Raw genomic sequence first — 19,613 nt, 5'->3', positions numbered from 1 at the left:
TTTTACAGAAATTATATGAAATAAACCAAGAAATACAAAAAAACCAACTAATTTACAAACATGATTGTAATTTCCTTGACTTGCTGAGATCTTGCAATTAGGACACGCTGCATGACAGTAATTGCAGTGTTTGACATTTAGAGATGGTCAGTTTCTTCATAATAAGCGCATCCCTTGAGTACACTCACTCAACTGGTTTTCTGTAGCAAGAAAATATATGTATTTCTATTTTTTTTTATAAAAGATAAAGTAAAAAAAGCAGTATATTTAAATCTAACACAATGTAGGGGACTTTGGTAAACAAAACATATTGCTGAGGCATATGTATGTACAGCATATGCAGATTTTCTTTTTTCACATATTACAGCAAATTTATATTGAAACAGCCTATTAGGTTATGGGAGCCATACATTTATTTTCTGTGCATGGGCCACAGCACCACCATAGGTAGAAACTGCATATGTACCATAAGCTGCCAGCTGGATACTTCAGTTTTAATCAAAATGATGTACATGATCTGTATTGCACACAGCCACAGGTTTCCTCTTTGCCACAGAGGATCAATGCATACTATAGTTTCATTGTCATCTTGAACAAAAGTACTTATATTTTTTGCTGCACAAAGGTTTCAAGCTTTATAATAATCCGTGCGGTACATTCCATCACTCTCATTGCCACCTCAGATGTGTATCTGTCATTAGGGATCTGTGGAAATGGCAAGAGATCAGGATAGCGAGTTCTCAGACTGTCCACACCATATCCTTCCAGGATCTGAACATCATTGGCAAGTCCTTTTAACTGTGAGCTGTACTCCTCCACCTTTTGCGCCAGCGCTGTTGGTTTCACATCTTTATCAGACTTTCCTCTGACTGAATAGTCTGCAGCTATCAGTGCAAGCTTTGTGGCCAGGTAGCATTTGAAACAAACCCACTCATTAGCATTTTTATGAAGATCATTCCGAGCAGCAGAGTAGTTAGCTCTGGCTTGCCTCAGCCACCTGCGAGCTTCCACAGGGTTTCCAACTGTCTTGAAAGTTGGGGGCACAAAGAAACGATGAGAGTGCGATGAACCTGCATAGCTTGTATAATGTTCCCTGAACTGTTGCCTCTCTGACTTGTGACTTGTTGCTTCTTGGTTCCACGATGAATAAAACCTTTGAAATGAGAACTTCTCTGAATGGAAGCGACTTGATGATGTGGAGAAGGATCTCCTGGAAGCTCTGTCTGTATTTTGCTGATCAGCCAAAGTTTGTTTTTCCATCCTATTTATCTCATTTTGTAGGTGCTTGAAGACCTCTGTGGCAATATCCAAATTCTCTGCATTTTTGTCCGGATGCCACTTGAGATACAAACGGCGGATAATCTTTTTTCTCTCTGCGTCAGAAAGCTTCCAAGCTTGTTCAACTACTAAGGTCACTTCTTTCAAAATCTCAGGCAATGCATGAAGCTTGATCTTTTTTGGAGACTGTTTTTGTGGGGGTGGTCTGTGGTTTTCCTTGCCAGCAAAAAGAGGAGGGATCATTCGTGGACCAGCGCTGCGCCTGTCTGGGCTTGTAGGAGTCGATGGGGCACTGGTGTCCCGTACATGGGCACTTTCATCTTGTCTTGAGAATTTGTACAAGTCAAGAGAACTGACTATTTTGTACTCACTGTAACCAATGTCAATCTGGAAGCATTTTCCAAGGAACGTTGTGTTTTCCTCCTCTTCTCTTTCTACTTCTTGAACAATGATGGCATATGTATACGTGGGCTGATAGGATCCATACACATCTCCACCTTCAGAGTCAACAAGGTAACCCACATATTCCCCTGGATAAAAAACATTCATTGGATCCATGAGGAGTGTGTGATGTATCTCAGCTGGTATGGGGGTTCCTGGGAGGGGTAGCTCAAGTTTTGAAGGCTCTGTTGAGTCATACTTTACACCAAGGTTGTCTAGCTTCTCTGTGATTCTGTAGATGTCATTGCAGCCCAACATGGCAATTAGATAGGATGTGTCAGATATCAAATTGTCTGTAGCAGATTTCAATGTCATAGCCAGTGCTAAGAGAAAATTAATGTCTTTGCTGTCTGAGTGTTGGATGTAGAGGTGAATCACAGCTGTCCCATACCTCTTGAGGAAAGCCAGTGTTTCACTGCAGCTGTGTGGGATGGGACTACATCCTTTCACTCTTAAAGTTGTCTGTAGTTTCTCAAAACAAGATACTTTTAGTCCTTCACAAAGTGCTTTGCAGAGACGTATGGCTTTTTCCTCATTCACAAGGTATGCATTTTCATTCTCGTGTTTCATTATCCTGATCAGTCCTGTGATGAATTGCTCTGATGACAGCAACAGCTGGAGGCGACCTTGAAGTGAACACAGAGCTCCGAACTGGCACATTTTTGGTGAATCTTCATCAAGTTGCTCTTCAAGAATGCTACTCAATAGTCTTGGCCTTAATTTCTGTGGAAGCAGCATGATCAGCTTTGTATGGAAAGCATGATCTTTGCCCAGATAGCACTGGCTCAGGTCCACAAGCATTTGGACCCCAACATTGCTCTGAATTCTGCTCTTGTAGTGTGGGGCATCATCGAACACCAAACTATTAGATTTTGCTAATCTGCCATCATGGCTTGGCAGATAAAATATCAAATCTCTTAGACTCTCAAGGTCTTTGCGGATTTCTACTGGATCATTATGAAGAGACTTAAACAATCCCGAAACAGCCCTTTTCACAGTTCGCATTTCATTTGGGTCAAGCTGCTTGCCCTCTGAACTTCTGTAAATACGCCACAGCACTTCAACATATTGTTTAGTTGACACAACATCCTCTGTGCCAAGAAGTTTAAACAGTTGATGAAACGTCCCAAGCTCTAGAGGTAATTTGTACAAGTAGGGTTTAAAGTCAGATTCATTGTCCAAATTAATCACAACCTCTTCAGGTTTCAGCAACTTCCAGCCATCTTCAACCATGACAAAAGCCACTCCACGAAGCTGGTAGCGAAAATCTCTTTTATCTGCATTGAGGAACTCGTAAGTGGACCTTAAAACTTTGTTCCTGGTTTTCACCATTTCATCATCTGGATTGGATATGTTGCAGATGTTCTTGCAGTTGCTAATGACTTTCTCTAATGGTGGGTCCAAATTGACACCTAGTATGTTCAGCACTTGGTCAAGTTGTTCCTGTCCAGGGAGAGTGCTCTCCTCCTGGTCCTTAATGCATGATGGTGTAGCCTTTTCAGGTAGAATTGGGCAAGATGTCCAGAGCAAGTGGATGATATCTGTTTGCTTAAATTTTGGATTGACCTGAGACCCACTGAAACGAATCAGAGGAAGTGTGCCACTCATCTCTTGGTACTGTGAATGAAGCTTGATGAGTTCTTTGGGGGCTCTCTCAGGACAAAGGAATGATATCATTGAGAGCTCTTTTAGAAAAGCACCCTGGAACAGGTCCGTCCTCTCTGTGAAAATATGGTTCAAGAGAACATCGACAATGGTTTGCACTTTTTCTTTGGTCCAGCTCTCCGTTTGGGATTTGATGCTGACCTCTTTTGCAAACTGAAGAACTTGCTGCTGTGACACTTCATGCTTGAGACCAACATTTCTCAGAAAGGTTATCCAAGATGTGAGCAACAATGTCCCATTCTTAGGTTTTGACACTTGCTCAACTTTCTTGAAAAATTCACTTGGTATGAAAGACTTTGCAGGTAACATAACTTCAAACACCTTCACTGTTTCATCATAGAAAAACTTGGTTGGCCTGAGTCTGTTTGAGTAGTCGTAGATGAATGTCAGTCCCTCCAATTTCGCATAAAGCTGTTCCTTCACCTCACATGATTCTTCTTCAATTGACAAAAGTCTCTCCTTCAAATAGACAATGTGTTCAACTTTGGCATCATAGGAAAGACTTTCAAACTTTGGCAGGAGATGTTGAAGGTAGATTTCCAAGTCATCAATTGGCATGCAGCCGAGGAAGGTGTACAGTTCTTTCAGCTGTGGACTATCAGCAAGAAAGGCAAAGGAGGCTGTCTGAGCCCATTTGTCTATGTCTGTAGTGGGGATGCTTTTTGCAAGGACATAGTTTGACCCATAGTTTGCAATGCTAATGTATCTCCCACTAACAGATTTAAAGCATGGAAGGAGTTTTAGGCTTGGTGTATCTTCCTGTGTGAGGCTAGCCAAGTTGCAATTAAAATACAACAAAAGAGCCTCAAAGTCCTTGTCAGTCAGGTTTGCTGCTTTGAATGCAGATGTCTGAATCATGTACTCCAGAGCTTTCAGAACACTTGATGGATTTTCAATGTTTGCTGTATGTTGTGCCAGAAAGCCCATGATGGGATTCTCTTTGACACAGATTTTGTTCACAGCAAGCTGAATACACCCTGCTTTCATTAAGGTGTGAAAGACTTTGTCATTTTGGCCTTGTGGAAATATGGCTATGTTCATCAAACTCAGAGGTAAAAGCACATCATGCTCAGGGACAACCAGCTTTTCTCTCGCCATGAATTTGATTCCAGGTAGCAATGCCCAGTCTTTCAGGATGTCAAGCACTGTGTCGAAACTGGGTTTGATATCCATCTGATCCTCCTTAACAGCGGTATTCTCACTGATGAAGTTCCACACACTCTTTAGCCAGGATTCACTTGCGAAAGTGTCTCTCCACTTCACAGGTACTCTTGTTCGATACTCTCTTGGAAGAACAGACGCCAGTAGGTCACCAAAGCTGCTGATGTCAAAGAACTTTGCAGCCCCTGCTTTCAACAGGATGTTGCTGTACTTGATGTACAATGTATTCATGAACATTTCCTTCCTCTGTGAGATCAGCTCATGATGTGTTGTCAGGAACTTTGGTCTCTTGGAATCAAACACCTGAACCATGTTGTCCATTGTTAGCAACAGAGGTAAACCCTCAATTTTGTTAACATCCACCTCAATATCTTTGAAGCAGTAGTCAACAAGAAGCTTCAAGTTATGAATAAGCTTGTAGTTTGACTGTTGGAGACGGCAGGGAAGTTTTCCAACATGGCAAGAGGTGTCTGGTGATGAGAAAGTGTGAAGAAAGTTGCGGACATCCTCTGGTGTGACATAACTTACTGGTATCCCTGCATCTTCCAAACAGAAGTAGAGATTTGCAGTCTCGTCACAGCTGTGAACCAGGTTCAAACCAATATCCATAAGCAAGGTTTTCAGTCTGTAAACATTCTCAGCCACAGACTTCCTGGAGGTAATGTTGTACTCTGTGTTTTTCAAGTGCTGAAGCTCATCTTGTAGCAGATTGTCAAAAAGGGCTCTGCCTTTGTTTGCAGTGGATGTATTCACCCATGAAATGTAAATGACAGAGTGCATGTCAGAGCTGTCAATATGTGGTGCTCTGACTACAGGCAGCAGGCGCTTCAGTTCAGCATGGATACTGTTGTACACAGCCTTAACCAGGCAATACCAATCTGGTTGTATGTCAAGTCTGTTGACAGGGAAGAAGAACAGAAATTTTCTTAAACTATCTTTAACAACATGGAGTGGTGTTCCTTGTACTACAGTCATGGTGGGATCAGGACCTGGGAAGCATCGACGCTTAAGTTGAATCAACAGTTCCACACAGGCAGGTGCTATTAGGGATGTCATCAAATTGTTATTCCAGTCACTCCTTACCCCGACTCCGTTGTCATCTCTCCACAGGTTTCTTCTAGCAGAGTCTAGTGCGAAATGCCCATTGACATGAAATGGCAGGCCAGATTCCAGTGAAAGGGGCAGAAAGCAGAAGGCTCTGTGGGGTTTTTTGTAGTTATGGCTTACACATGCAGCTACCCCTCCACGTGGAAACAGAGTTATGTCTTCATTTTTGTGAGCTGAGATCACACTTTTTGAGACATTTTCAATGTTAGGGAAGCCAGATCGGTTGCAGATCATCCATGTAGTTAAATTACCATCAGTGTCCTGTATGTCCATTGTGTAGGTTATCTGTTGGACTGGGATAGCAGTGATCTGCTTCTTTTTGGTCACACTATCGATGACTGAGGCATGAAACTGTTTGCGCTTCAACCGATCACCATCACTTATTTTAGCAGTTACCGAATAGAGAACTTTTAGGTCTCCTGTTGCACTATCAATTTCACAGATTGATATTTTCTCCATGTGGTTGAGGAACATCAGAAGCTCTATGCCATCAGTTTTTAGCTTATCGAGAAGATTTTGCACCATTCTGTCTGATGCAGGCACAGGACTGATCTCTGATGTTTTTGCCATCTCTGTTGAGCGGATGGGGAATCTGAACATTGTGCTGCGTTCTAACTTAAAATGAGCTCCCAAGTAAAGATTGAGCACATCTGAAAACTGAGATCTGAAGTCAGAGTCCAAATCTCTAAACATCCTTCCAGGACTGGTCGATGTTGCTCCAGGTGCATATTGTGCATGTGGATCAAAGATGCAAAGAATGTCATTGTTTGAGATGAAGGAGGGGCAGTCAGTGATGTGATAGACAGAGTTAAATCCTATGCCGTACTGACCAGTTTTGCCTGGATTTGCCTCTTTTGTTCCTCTTCCAAGGTTCTGTATGCCTCTAACGTCATCCTCTGTGAAAGGCTGATTGTTAAATACACAGAGGGCAGGGCCTTGCATTGGAATCCATTTATCATCAAATATTCTGTCTGTGGGGTGTGTTCTTGGATCAAAAACAAAGTAAATTTCAGTGGCTTTGGCATCATCTGCATTTTGAAGCAGCTCTTTTAGCATCTCTTTTTCTGATGGATAAGCATTCAGAATGCTTTTAATTCTACTTGTGAGTTTTTCTTTCTGCCCAAATTCACTTCCAAGTTGAGTGAAGCAGACATTTGAGGCATACCTCTCCAAGGCTTTGTGACGTTTTGGGACTGCTCCTAGTTTCACAGCAACCTCTCTTGGAATATCCCCATGACAGTATTTCACAGAGCTGTCTCTGACTTTGATCCAAGGGCAGTCATTGTAGCATAGTGACTTTGATGGTTGCAATGTCAGATTGGAGTCAGGTAGAAGAATCCCACCATAATTTGCTTGGCAGTATTCTTGGTTTTTGTCTCGTATCAAACTCCAAATTCCTTCACTGATAATCCTGCGGCACAGCTGGAAATTCTCCTCAGTGAGAGCCCTTCGTCCACATTCTTGCTTCACAAATTCAAGAACTGCTGAGAAGTCCTCAACTGTGAAGCTGGGCTGTACCCCGACATTTTCGAAGAGCTCACGACAGCTGTTTCTGTACTTGTTAGGGAGCTGATAAAGGTGTGGGGATGCATCATAATTCAGGTGGAATGCAACTTTCGAGGGATTGACATATGTGTTCTCCACCAGAATGGAGCTGAATGCTTTCAGTTCCTCATTTATTTGTCCCTTTGCATTCTCATCCTGTAGCATTTCCTCATGTAGATATTTGTAACATGCATTTGTTATGTTTTCTTGATAGAGTGTGACACCATCGAATGACTGAGACAGTTTCTTAAGTTGGCTGATGACCAGTTCAACTGAGGGTTTCCTTATTAGACCAAGGCAGTCTTTCACAGCCAGTGACATTGCACCACAGCCTTTGAAAGATGGCGAGTTCTCGTTCAGGATTGGTTTCATCAGACAGACGGTGTCCTGATGTTCAGTTGTAAAGAGCTCTCTGGCAGAGAACATTGTTGTTGGAGTAAAGTTGTTTCCATGCCACGGTAGTGAGAACCCTGCAGGTCTTGTTAGAAATGGAAGGAACATAATGTCCTGTAGCTTTTCTAAGAGCTCAGCAGGTCCTGGGTCTCTCATCTTCAGTTTTTCATCAATGAGACTGAGTAGTATACTGGTGCGAACACATGCCGCTGTGTGATCATGTTCATTAAGATCAGGAACAGATTCAGCACGTTCAATCAGATCTTCCCATGACAGATCATCTTTCACCATGCCTAACTGCACAAGTTTCACTAAGCACACAGGGTTTAGGTAGTCCTTAGAAGTTCCTTCAGGAAATCTTCCATCATCAGAGTTGTAGAGTTTGGCAACTCTTCCCTCTGGGTGAATGAGTCTGGAAGGTAAAACCAGTTCCTTACTGGGACCAGAGCATGGGATACAAGGAGTTACCCTGAGGATTGATGCAAAATCTTCCAGTTTCTCATTCAAGACATAACGCATCAAAGGATCTCGAAGATCTTTGTCTATTTCCAGGATGTGAGGGAAAAAGACATCTGAAAAGAACTGCTTCTCTGTGAGTGTGTTTTCCATCAACTTTCCTTTACATCCAGCATCGTCAAATCCCTCCTTTACCCACTCAGGAAGCTCAACAGCACAGAGGTTTTGAGAACCACTCTTCTTGAGGTATTTCAAGAAAATCTTGAAAGCGGCAGGACCAATGGCTGGCCGACAGAGTAAGGTATCGTCAAGAAATCTGACGTATTTGATTGACACCCAGGTTTTACCATCTGAAAAAACCTTTGCCTGCTCACTGTCACCTCCTTTAGCTATTTCTTGGTAGACCCCCTGGCTGATCAATGTAAAGTCATCATGCACCTGACTCGGATCAGGCCATGCTGCGTAATAGCTGTAGTCAAGCAGCTCTCCACTTTCAGCCATTGAACGTAGCATTGTGAGTGCTGCTAAATAGGACTGGACAATGACATGTCTCATGAACACAGAATTCCATTGCCCCTTGGTGTCAGTCTTCCATATCTCTTTGCGGTTGGAAGTCACAGCAAAGCAGCCATTAATATGGACTGGTAAGCCTGTTTTGATCCTGAGTGGTAAGTAACAAAAAATCTCTCCAATTGGGGTGGTATTTGTCTTCACCGTCCATTTCCGGTTCTCTTCCTCTGACAGCAGAACAGCCACTCCTCCACAAGGAACCAGTCCAAGCCTTTTTCCACTATCACTGAGGGAAAATTTAAGTGCCTCAGTTACATCCATGCATGAGCAAATGAGCCAGTTGGTGACCTCAACTGCCTTTTGGGGCATTTCATCTGTTAGTCTTCTTGTCTGTATACCCTTAGCAGCCATCTCAAAGTACTGGTTAGGATCTTCCTCTGAACCTCTGAACAGTGGGGAATGGAGATCGACAATGCGTTTGAACACGTTATGAAACTCTTCCACTACAACACGAATGATGCAGCCAGACTTGGGAACATCAGCAGGTACCCTGTTGGTGCTTGCTACCTTCTTCATAACCCTGGCTGCAGATTTAAGGATACTCAGAGGTCCGTATGAGGCTTTGGATGACCACACACTTTTGTTAATGCTGACAACATCTTGAGCTGCAGCTGGATTTGGTTCCTCGTATTTCAGGTATTTCAAAACCATACTTCCAACATGTTGAGTGAACAGAATGAACCGATGGCCACATATGCTGAACTCATCAACAAGGGAGTAGATGTCTGTAGTGTTGTAGTACAAGCTACTGATTTCACTTACTGAGGATTCCTGCTCTGTTCTGAACGGAAGCCTGAACAGTGTGCCATTGTATTTGTATGGCGAGTCCTGAGCTAAAGGAAGCTGGCAATTGAACACATTAATGAAAGGTTTGAACTGGTTGGGGAATTTTCTTAACCGCTTCTGTTGTTTGCTCCAGTTAATTTTGATCCCTGGATTAGATGTGTCTCTGATGTGCTTGCTGATGTGATTGATGTTTGGATCAAACATGATCATGAACTCTCTGCTCATTATGATGGGGATGTCAGTAATGTGATAAACTGAGTTGAAGCCCAAACCAAACTTGCCCACTTTATCTGCTTCGCATCTCTTCACTGATCCACCTAACCTTGTGATGTTCAGGAAGTCTGTGTCTGTGAATACAGAGTTGTTGAAGGACCACAAGGAGGGCCCATGGCACACTATCATGCCAGGGTCAAGGAGGTTCTCTCGAATGTCAGTGTTTTTTCTCATGTCAATAAGAAAACTGCACTCTGTTGCACTTGCATCATCAGCATTTTGGAGAAGCTCTTTAAAAATGTCAGCTACAGATGGATATTCCTCCAGGATATTCTTTATTCTCACTGTTAGAGGTTCACGCTGGCCTGATTGTTCAAAGCCAAGGTTCTCTGGGTTTATCAGCCTGGTGCTCAAACATGGTACTTTTAGCCACTCTGCAGTTTTCATGGGGATGTCGTCATGGACTAATATAATGGGCTCTGATGCATCTTCAAGTAAGTCATTCAAATCATCTACTTTGATGTCACAGTAGGTACATTCATGAATGGGCTTCATTGCTAATCTACTTGAATCTTTGTAACAAAGAATGGGCACATGCATGTTAGTATCTACATGTATCTGATTGTTGTACAGCCATCTCAGGATGTTGATCAAAAGCAAAATGTCATGTTTGCTTTCCTCCTTGGTAATGTCTCCTTCGCATCTTTGTTGGATGGTGCTGATGACCTCAAACACGTGGCTCGAGACAACTTCTTCAACTGAACCACAAAACTTGAATAGTTTGTAAAATTTTCTAATTGTCTTTGGCAAGGAGTACAGGTAAGGTTGCAAATCTAGATCAGGGAGGGGTTTTAAGACTGTATGGCCAGGTGATGAGAATGTCTTCCCTGTCCACACCCAATCAAAAGGCAGTGATTTCATTGCTTCTCTTGCATCCTCAAGATGGGCTTGCATGAAGCCATAAATCTCAAACAGGATCTGCTGAAACTGATACCAGTCCTCTGTCGTGAATGCTTGAGATTTATGCCAGTCATTCACAGCTTTCAGGTGCTGTAATACTTGATCCACCTGTGGCTCCACGGTTAGTTTCAGTGCTTTCTTCATACCTGCAGATGTGTGTTCAACCAGTGCTACTGAAGATCCCACAAGCACTGCATGGGATATGTCACACATTTCAGACATAGAGCAGATATTGAGAGTATCTCCAACCCAAGCCAGAGATTTCGGGTAAGTTGGAGGTCTCTCTTTGCAGACAGGTACCCATTTGAGTTTTAGCAAAGATGTCTGAGCATCTGCTGATTTTACCAGTTTGGTTTGTCTGTTGAGTATTTGCAAGAGATTTTTTGCTTTTTTAATTATGAGGTCCCACTCAGGTTCCTTGCTGCTTTGTAATTCCTCGATCTTCTTTGCCACTTGGAGAACATCCTTCTCACTCAGCTGTACTTCATTTCTCAGCCCCAGTTGTCTGAGTGAATGCAAAATATCAGGGGATGATGTGAATATACTTGTGGGAAACCTGGTTTTCTCCTCCATGTAGAACAAGTTCTGTAGAATCTCCAGCTCAGGGTCAAAGAGATCTGAGGCTGTGACTAGCTTTCCGCAGCACATCTGAATAAATTTGAGAGTGGAAAGCCAACCAATCACAGATGAATTTTCATTCTTTAGAAATGCCAGATGCTTAAGTGCCCAAAGCATGATTTGGGTTATCTCATCTGTTGAGTAGAACCCCCTTTCAATATCCTGAATAATCATCTTAAAACATTCTGTTGTCTTCACCTGTTCCACATTCAGCATCTTGATGAGGCGGATTGACTCCTCGTCACAGCAGCTCACAAGGTTTACGGATAGTTTCACATCTGGTGGATACTTGGCCCTATGATGTAAAGCTCTGGCACCTCTCAGGGATGTAAATGTTGAGGTACCTTCAGAGCAGGTCCCCACTTTCTCAAAGATAGAAAGCTCGAGCAGGGTATGCTTTTCTCTCTCTGTAATATCGGACAGTCCAGCAAGGAAGTTTCTGAGTGTGATCTTCTCTTTGACTGAGAAAGATGAGACTTGGCTGGCTAAACGCTTTGTTGACAATCTATTCATAATTTGCAGTAGCATACCTGGAGAGGAGGGATGGATGTAATTCTTGAGCAGAGGGTGCTGCAAACATGAATCCAAGTTTCTTATCACCACTGCTCCAAGCTTTTCCAAAATTCCAAGAAGGCTTTCAGAGAGTGGTGCCTCTTCCTCATCCACAAGAATGATGGGCGATGGAATTTTGAGACGTAGAAGCTGAACTTTGTCCATGCTTTCCTCAAGTGGCACGAGCGGGATCAAAGGCATGTCTTCAAAAGTACTTAGGTCATCAGCAAAATGTATGTAGAGATGCTTCCAAATCATCTTTAGCCAGGAAACTGTAGGATGCTTCAACTCTCTGTTTCCCGGCTCCCATTGTACAATGAACTCTCTGTTTGGCCAAGGTGTTGATAGGATCTCCTTGATGAGTCGAGCTGATCGTTCAGCGTTCAGTACTTGTAGTTGTGTGCAGGCTCGTCCTGTTCAAATTAGAAAGATAAATTCAGTTAGAATCCCCTATTAATATGTGACTTTTCAAATATAACTATCAAATACGATTATCAAAGTCAATAAAGTTAGATTTGTTGTTATTTCATGATGCAGCAACTAAAACAATACATTCTGTAAATTCAAGACAAGTCCAAATGTTTTCAAATGTGGTCTAGGGATGGAAACCATACTTCACTATGTTTTTGTACACCCAGATCAATGATATAATTAATTGGATTGTGGTTTCTCTGGCTTGGCAATATTTGCTTACACTCATTGTGGAGTGACAAGGCTCAACAGGCTATTTCTTGACATAGGTGTCCTGTTAAATATGTTGCACAACAGATGATTGATTCCTACAGTCTGCTGGGTAAACAACAACAACTCTCTGGGTTGTCACCGGACTTCCATTTGCTTTCATTTTTTAATACATAAAAGACATCGTGGCTGTTTTTAGTGAAACTGTAAAATTGTTGAAACAATCTGTCAAAATAATTTTCTAAATAAATACAAACAGTGCACAAAACATATTTGCTTTTGCTTTGTTAGAAAAAAGACAACATCACATCAATTAGTATATTCATACTCAATATTTAAAACTCACAGGAACAGCGCAGCACATTATGGACTTAAAACATGCAAGCATACATGCTCAATCCACATACTGCCAGTACACAAGCACACACACCTATACAAACACATTTATTAAATGTATACTCAAATCTTTTGAAAAACATTTTTAAGTGACAAGTAACAAGTAAAGCACTGTGTACCATGAAATTCCACAGAAAACCACAATGAATAGAAAAGATGATGAGTAAATAGATTTCACTTTTAGGACAAAATCTTAGTGAGTATATATTGTCGTGCATTAGTTTGGGTTAAGAGTAAAAGCTTCAATACTTGACACACTCTAAAATTCCTACCTGAGCACCCCCAATGAAATTGTTGCACTGTAAATGAAGTGGTAAATTTTAGAGCTCTGGGATGAATTTTACTTGTATTGCCACTCAAATGTGGTAGAGAGAACAGCAGAGAATAAAAAGACTGAATTGTTTGAATTTCAAAAATCAGTATTTGTTCATAATGTAGGAATTATGTGATTGACTATACAGATAGGGAGTGGAAATACCACACTTATAAATGTCCACATCTTAATCAAAAGTGTATCAAAAATGCAGCATTTCACAGATAGTTTTATATTGTGGTTTTGTTTAATTACCATATTGTCTTTACCTTTCATTTTAGGGTTAGAGGACAAAGCTGTTGCTCAGCATGTCCCCTCTGTCTGTCACAAGGCCTTGTCATAATCATGGTTGTGAGTGCACTCAGGATCTGATCTCATGGATCGAGTGGAATGTGTGGCACAACAACAGCTCTTCCATGATTCAGTGTGCTCACTCTTTCTTTCCCTTTCTGTCTCTCGCTCACACACGCTGTTCATAAATTATATATCAGCGGTGTACTGCTGGCACTGCAGGAGAGTAAGGTGACCTAGCATTACTATAACATGGCTTCATACCTCATATCATCCAGATGGTTGCCACAAGGAGAGTGAGGATTTTTTTGTTTCAGTTTGATATTCAGTTCTGTCACGTTTAATAACTTAGACATGATATTTAGCATAGTGCTTTACCGAGATTATGAGATTTTAGGGACAGCTACACAGTCATGTCCTATTTTTAAGTTAACAAATAGAAAATACTCAAAATATATAACATTATAAGGTCTCCTGTTCAGAGCTTAAGATCAAGGATATGAATACATACATGCACAGTATTTATGTGACAGAGATTACATGTAAATTAAATATGAAAAATGTTACGTTACCTCTGCTTTTGGCTGCATTCTTCAGTCTGTCCATTACTGAAGGTTTAATGTTCTCCATTATGAAACGACCCTCAAGTCCTGGGAACAGTGACCTTAGGTGAAAGCAAAAAAGCAGCAAAAAAATTAATTACAAATTCAAATCTATATCTATGTTTTAACATTCAACAAATTTGATGGTACAAAGCTTGGGGTTGACATTGGTCCAGCCATTGGACTCTAAACTAATAAGATAAAAGAACATATACTTATATGTGGATGAGGTTTGTGTAAAAGACAAAATTCTCCTCTCCTCTGATTAATGAAAGGAAGATACACCAAAGGCCAAATGTATATACATGTAATTATTTTCTCATTTTCAAAGGCAGAAGCAAAAGGATTAGCTAATCTTGCATATAGCCACAACTGTCTTTAATATAGCTGAACAGATTTGCATCTGCTTTTCATATGTGGATATTTCCCCCTTCTTTGCAAATTACAGTAACAGTAACTGGATCTACTTTCTCTGTTTAACTTGATATAAATAATAGACAGATGCATTGAGTGTGACTTAGATGGTGAACTGATCTTCCAGGCTGGTCCACTTGTTTAAGTTCATCCCAAAACACAAATCATTAGGGGCAACTGCTCTGTCCAAGACAAATATGTCCAGTTCATTTCAGGTAAAGTCGAGTTAATTTGATTTCACCTGTTAAAACTACCTTTGAAGTCACATGTACATTAACGGGACACCAAATTGAGGGTTAGAGTTAGGGTTAGGGTTTTAGATACACTATTTCTGTTAATCTTTACCTGGGATACTCTTCAGATGCAATGTAGATGGCATCCTTTTCAGTGACAGAAGATGAAAACGCTGTAAATGTCTCATCTTGCAGTGGCAGGAGCTCCAGTCCTATGAGGTCACTGTAATTAGCGTCGCTAAGCACAAACTCCAGCAGGAGCAGCTTCTCCTCTGAGGGACCTTTGTGTTTGTACTTCCTGATCACCTGCCGCAATAAAGGTGGAATCACCTTCCTCACTTCAGTGGACTCAGTCACATAGGCAGCCAAGACCGAGTCAACGGCAGCAGGCACCTTTGCCACCTGTGTTCCTGAGCTTTGGAGGTAGTTTATGACAGTCTCTGTAGTGTCCTCGTTGGTGTCCAGCTCTGTGAACACAGCCTGGTCCACCCTGATCCAGCTCTCACTGAGGGAATAGATGACTTGCTGCTGTAGTAAGTCGTGAAACAGCGGCTGCAGGATGGGTTTCCAGCGGGACTTGACCCGCTTAGGGTCTGGCCAGGCCGCATAGGTCCCTCTAGGGGACAGTGGAAAGTCTTGGTCCTTTTTTGTCTGTACTCTTTTGATAGCCTCGGTGATGAGAGTAAAATAAGCCCTAGGGATGACAGTGATTATAAGTAGCTCATTCCACAAGGCCGCCGGATCCCTCCACTGGTCCACTTCCCGCCACTTGATACTCCTACGGTTGTCTGTGAGGCCGAAGAAGCCACTGACATGTACCGGAAGCCCTGTCTCGCTCTCCTCTCCGGGGGGAAGAGGAAGGAAGCAAAAAGCTCGTCCTGAGAAACCAGATGTGGCACCTTTGTCTTCTCTGTTGATCAGGGTGAGTGGCAGGGCAATGCCAATGGTGGGCATGAACTTCAGGTCATCTGCCAGAGAGTCCAACTCAGCACACATGCCTCTGCCCCCAACTCCATTACATACCAGCCATGTCATTCTCTGAGTCTCTTTAGTTGTTTCATCCTGGGTCTCTATGTTGACTTGGTAAGTGACGCATGTGACGGTAGAGCTGGGAACACCATTGCTGTAGCTATCTATGGCTTGACCCAGAGTCTTCAGTGAGTTGGGTCTCTCTAGCTTATCATCAGTATTCTCTGTTGCTGTAACCTGAAACAGCATGCGCTCTGTGCCATCAGACTCACGCACATGCAGGGAGATCTTCTGAACACTCTTGAGGAAGAGGAGAACTGTGTCTGCATCTGCTTTGAAAGACTCAAAGAGCTCCAAAACTTTTTCTTTGTTGTAAATGTTGCTACTGAGCTGGGAGGGTTTCATGCGGAGCGGGAAGCGAAACAACGTTCCAGGAAAGCTGCCGTCCTTTATGGTTTTTTCAGAGCTCTCAAACATTCCAATGTAGGGAGAAAACTGGTCAGCTAGTTCTGTGATCTCTTTGATGTCTGTCTTCAAGTTCCAACACTGTCCAGACTCATTCACTCCAAATAGGGTCTGATGAGGATCCAGCATGGCAATCTGGTCTCCACTGAATATACTGGGAACATCTGAAATGTTGAGAAGAAAAAAATAAAGACTATAAATGAAAACGGAAGCATATTAATCAAGTGTTGACACTTCTATTGAAGATTTAATGGATGGTTTCCCTGCTTGAAAACTTTAGCAGTGCTCCCATTTTATTTTATTTTATTTATTTATTTATTTTTCCCTTTACATTCTGCTTGTCCTTTATTTGTTCTATTTTCTTTTCCAGATTGTATACTTATACCTTACATGTACATAGTTTTTTTAATATACTATTGGTTTATGATATTTGTATTGGATCTGGGATTCATGGGGATCTTGGTTGGGAGTGTGCATGCGCGCGTGTGTGTTTAGTTTGGATTTGTTTGCTTGCTTATTTTTATTTGATTTTTTCCTAATTCTGCATACTGCCCGGGCTTACTTGGCCAGGGGCTAGAGGGTTGATAGAAGGGAAACTGGGAGTCTGGGAGGGGGACTGATTCTCCCCCATTGCTGTATACCTATAGGCGATTATTATGAGTTGATTCCCCTCCTGTAAATGACAAATATATGAATAATAAAAAATTGATCACAAAAAAAAAAAACTGTGCTCCCATTAAAACTGCCTAGCAGTCTTTCACATTAGAAATATTTCTTGACATAATTTATCTGATTTGCTTCGGCTTAAATGAACAGCTGAAGTTATTCATTTACAGTGCATTTTAATGGGATTTTTGTTTGTGGGAATGGGAATTCTGCTATCCTTACATAGGTATAAAACCTTTTGGAGGGAAGATTCTTTACTGCACTGAAAATTCATGGTTTCTGAATAGTTATTCCACATTAAGAAATGGGCTGTAAATAAAATATTTGATAGAATAAATGACAACAAAAAAGTTCAAATAGGTGCTGAGTTAAAAGACAGGATGTAAAATAGAATGAAGGTCACTGTAGCTCCCTTAGATGCTATTTAATGAGACATCCACCAGTGACATTCAAGCCACGTGCTCTTCTTCAGACTAGAACAAATGACAATCCTTACCTGTAATATGGTAGACAGAGTTGAAGCCAATCCCAAATCTTCCAACTTTTAAAGGATCGTCTCTCTTCCTGCTCCTCGCAATCTCCTGAATCCCATTCCAGTCTTCCACAGTGAACACAGCATCATTGTAGACATACAATGCCGTACCTGCAATACAATAACTTACAATCAGATTTAGCATAAGCAAGTTGAGATAATAATAGCTGCAATCTAATAATGCATTGTATTTATAATCCCTGTAACAAAATTATGTTTTGCCTTTCCCTGCCCAGAGGGAGGTGAGAGGAGAGGATCAGCTATAGAACGGCTTCTCAACAAAACCTCAGCAGGACAGACGCCTGGAGGTGCCAACACAAGGGCTTGAACTTATGCCCTAACAATTTGGATAGTCTGATCACTGATGACTGGGCTATTCTGTGTTGTTTACCTGTTTACTAACTACTAACCTTGATGCTGAGCCATATCAGGTGACCACAGTGACTCCACTCCATACTCTGTCTCATCGTACATAAACTTGACTTCTGTGGCTCCAGCATCCTCAGCATTTTGGATCAGCTCCTGCAAATTGAAACAAACACTCATGAAGACAAGAGATGACGATGACAACCGTTTATTTGGTGGATGCTTTTATCCAAAAAGCCTTACAGCAAAATGACTGTATTATTAGAGTGCATGGCCCTAGTGGGACTATGATCCTTTGATTGTTGAAACTTTGTGGCCATTCATGGTAATATAGCTGATGAGAGCAAGGAAGGCCAAACTAAAATTATACTTTGTTTTTGTGCAAGTTTGGCAAATGTTCTAATTCCAAACCACATGATGCTAATGTCATAGCCTTCCAGGGGAAAACATCTTCCAAAACTGCCTGTTCACACAATAACTGAAAGAGAAGTCAGGGTGTGTCAGAATCAAGCTAAATCTGTTTGTTTTAGTACATTTTAGAGATCCATGTCAGTATGAACCTGATTATGATTTTTTTCCCCAATTCATCTGGATTCAGTAGAGGATTAATCATCTAAATAAAGTAGAGGAGGATGCAAGCTGTATTTTATTTCTGAGTTGAAAAATCATGTAGCATGACACTCACTTTCAGAATCTGTCCACCTTCCGGGTACCTCCTGAGAATATCTTTCAGAAATTCAACTAGTGGCGGTGTAGTCTGTCCAAACCTCCCTGTAAAAGCAAAGCTGAGTAAGCATCACTGCTGTGGGAACTGGCTTATTGCAAAGAGTTATTGCAGAGTGGTGGTTTTAATCCTACCTCCCCCTTTAAGGCCTCTTCCTTCCAGTGTGACAGATACCTCTGGGCTTCCTGTGGGCACCAAGGTCCCGACTTGTGTGCTGTCATCCAGCTAGGAAAAGTAGATGTGGAGACAGAGAGTACTTTAAATTAACACAATATTTTACCAAAGAAAACAATTCGACAATGGATGGTTAGTTGTAGAGGAGCATTTTTGACGAATTGAATAATCGACCAATGGTTGCAGCTCTAGTTTGATCTATTGCAATACATGTAGAAAATGTCATGTGGAAATTCTTCCATTTAGAAACAGTAATAGTTTTTAAAAAAAGATGAATTATCTGTAATGTATGTAAGAAAAGTTATGATTATGAAATATTAAAGCTGAACAAAGCACCCATCATGAACTGTCTTTTATTATTCACTGCACTTATAAAACAGTTTGAAAGCCAACTAGAACTGAACTGCCATTTTTATGTGAACTATTAGCAGCTTTAAAGTTGTCCTCCCATAAAGAGTTATGTGCCATATTGTCTCTGAGCCCTGATACTGTTAAATCTTTTGAAAAGCGTTATTGCACACATTACTGTGACAAACATTTGTTCCCTGGTGCATCTTTCATAATCGATGCAGCAGGGAGCCAGAGTCGGCACCAGGCCTGATACTGCTGCTGATGTGTGGGGCTCTTCAAGGTGACTCTGTGACCCACTACACTCAGCAGTTCTTGCAGATCAAACATGCTGCCTGGCAAACTGAGCCCTGCACAAAACCCTCAGCCATCACTTCATCATGCCCAATGCACAGTGCAATAATCATTTATGCAACTTGGGATAAATTATATTTAGTCTTTAGGGCCATATTAATATTTCATGTGGTAAAGAAACAGCTTACAAGCTTTATTAGTCACAGTTTGAACCCTGTAAGATATTGTGTTTAAGTTCTTAGTCGCACTGTATATACTCAGACTTAATCAGCCATATAACTGAATATTTACATTCATAAGTGCCTTCTATATTTAACATTACTCTCTTTTAACACGTAGAAGTAAGTGTATTCCCTCATTTGGCTACTGAATTGAATAATTTATTTAATTTAAAAGCACA

The 19,613-nt window shown here is 41.4% G+C and overlaps 1 protein-coding gene across 1 annotated transcript; it reads right to left on the bottom strand.

Moving 5' to 3' along the window:
• Nucleotides 1–603: 603 nt before the first annotated feature.
• Nucleotides 604–17,748, bottom strand: sacs (sacsin molecular chaperone). The gene is made up of 5 exons (XM_053320993.1): nucleotides 17,718–17,748; nucleotides 17,272–17,418; nucleotides 14,788–16,273; nucleotides 13,999–14,090; nucleotides 604–12,158 (listed from the first exon to the last, which is right to left on the bottom strand). The coding sequence occupies exons 1-5, from the start codon at nucleotides 17,731–17,733 to the stop codon at nucleotides 604–606; spliced, it is 13,296 nt and encodes a 4,431-aa protein (XP_053176968.1). The 5' UTR covers nucleotides 17,734–17,748.
• Between the last annotated feature and the right edge of the window lie 1,865 nt (nucleotides 17,749–19,613).

The sequence above is a fragment of the Scomber japonicus genome, chromosome 6 (genome assembly GCF_027409825.1).
Source record: "Scomber japonicus isolate fScoJap1 chromosome 6, fScoJap1.pri, whole genome shotgun sequence".
Lineage (NCBI taxonomy): Eukaryota > Metazoa > Chordata > Actinopteri > Scombriformes > Scombridae > Scomber > Scomber japonicus.
The sequence above is the reverse complement of the archived record's forward strand: the minus strand, read 5'-3'. Positions and strand labels throughout refer to the sequence as shown.